At 40.6% G+C, this 1,335-nt stretch overlaps 1 protein-coding gene across 1 annotated transcript; it reads right to left on the bottom strand.

The window, feature by feature from the left end:
- Positions 1–15: 15 nt before the first annotated feature.
- On the bottom strand, positions 16–1,312 carry LOC118752039 (uncharacterized protein C05D11.13-like). Its single transcript, XM_036486885.1, has one exon. It carries the CDS (start codon positions 1,263–1,265, stop codon positions 912–914), a length of 354 nt encoding a protein of 117 aa, XP_036342778.1. The 5' UTR covers positions 1,266–1,312; the 3' UTR covers positions 16–911.
- Positions 1,313–1,335: the final 23 nt, after the last annotated feature.

Genomic DNA, 1,335 nt, shown 5'->3' with positions numbered 1-1,335 from the left:
ATATTGGACCGTAGCATGACTTTTGCCCCCACAAATATTTCCAGTTCTGCTGGTAAACCCCCAGTTTTGTTGATATCAGCTGGTATTATAGTAGCTATATCCACATTGTCTGCATTTCGTGTGGCGTGTACTAGCTGATCCTGCGCTTTTATTTTGTAAATGCCAGCAATATAAGGAGTCACCCGTTAACATATTAGCATTCAGAATATTGACGTCCCATTGATTAGGGCTTAGGATTGCAGCTCGGACAATGTTCGCCAACGACATAGCACTACATTGTACACCAGCATATCGCGAAGTAAAGACGTTGTAGTCACCTTGATGCCATGAAGCTCGAATAATTCTTGCAACATGATTAATTGGAATGAATGCATTTCGAATTTCATTTTCATTCCTTTCGGACGCTTCATCTTCAGACAATTCGGGCACACTAAGTCGTACTAACTCCTGGTCACTAATTTGGGCATTGTCGTCAATACGTACATCTTTGTAAAGCGGGTTATTTCTGATTAACCATCTTAAAGCACTATAGACTTTTTCGCGACATATTGTGAATTCCCTGGTGATGTTCAAATTTTCTAATCGTTCGGTTACTACAATAATGCCTACCTGGCTTGCAGATCTTGGTAGCATACTAGGCAGTCTTTCACTGACTTCAAAGATATCTTGGGCAAATAAAACTGCCTGTCCGCGAAAACCGTACTGCCCATAGAGGCCACTAAATTTCACGATTTTAACAAAGGGAATAATTCTGCACAGCAAACGTTGTTCCGCCTGTGTCAATGTTTGAATAACGTCTGGTATAGAACCTGGATCCAGATTATTCCAGTAAGCTTTTGGTGGTGCTGTTGTTTTATTACTAGTAACATGTGTTTGACAGCGGGAACATAATAACAATGATATTTTCGAAGTTAACTCCACATGTATGTTAATGCAGCAGCGTTGTACCGAACTGTACGAACTTGATTAGGATAACAACGTTTGGTACAAATATCACAAACATGTATACAAATTGTGTTAATAGCATTCTCGAATGCCTGCAGATTATTAGCTCTGCATTGCTGGGTACGCTCTCGTTGTTTATTTAACCTCGTATCGCGATGTTCAGGCGTTTCTGAACCCAACTGCTGTCTTTGTCTTTCACGGCTTTGTATTAATCTAACTTCATATTCTTCAGGCGTTTCTGACGCTATCATCTGTGTGTATCGCTCACGTTGCTTTGTTAACCTGGCTTCATATTCTTCAGGCGTTTCTGACGCCGTCATTTGTGTATATCGCTGACGTTGCTTTTTTTAACCTGGCCTCATATTGCTCAGGTGTTTTTGACGCTAATTG

Source organism: Rhagoletis pomonella, unplaced genomic scaffold (genome assembly GCF_013731165.1).
Source record: "Rhagoletis pomonella isolate Grant_MI unplaced genomic scaffold, Rhpom_1.0 Rhpom_scaffold_00001, whole genome shotgun sequence".
Classification (NCBI taxonomy): domain Eukaryota; kingdom Metazoa; phylum Arthropoda; class Insecta; order Diptera; family Tephritidae; genus Rhagoletis; species Rhagoletis pomonella.
The sequence above is the reverse complement of the archived record's forward strand: the minus strand, read 5'-3'. Positions and strand labels throughout refer to the sequence as shown.

Coding starts and splice junctions, on each gene's coding strand:
- LOC118752039 (XM_036486885.1), bottom strand. CDS start 1,265: ATGACGGCGTCAGAAACGCCTGAAGAATATGAAGCCAGGTTAACAAAG.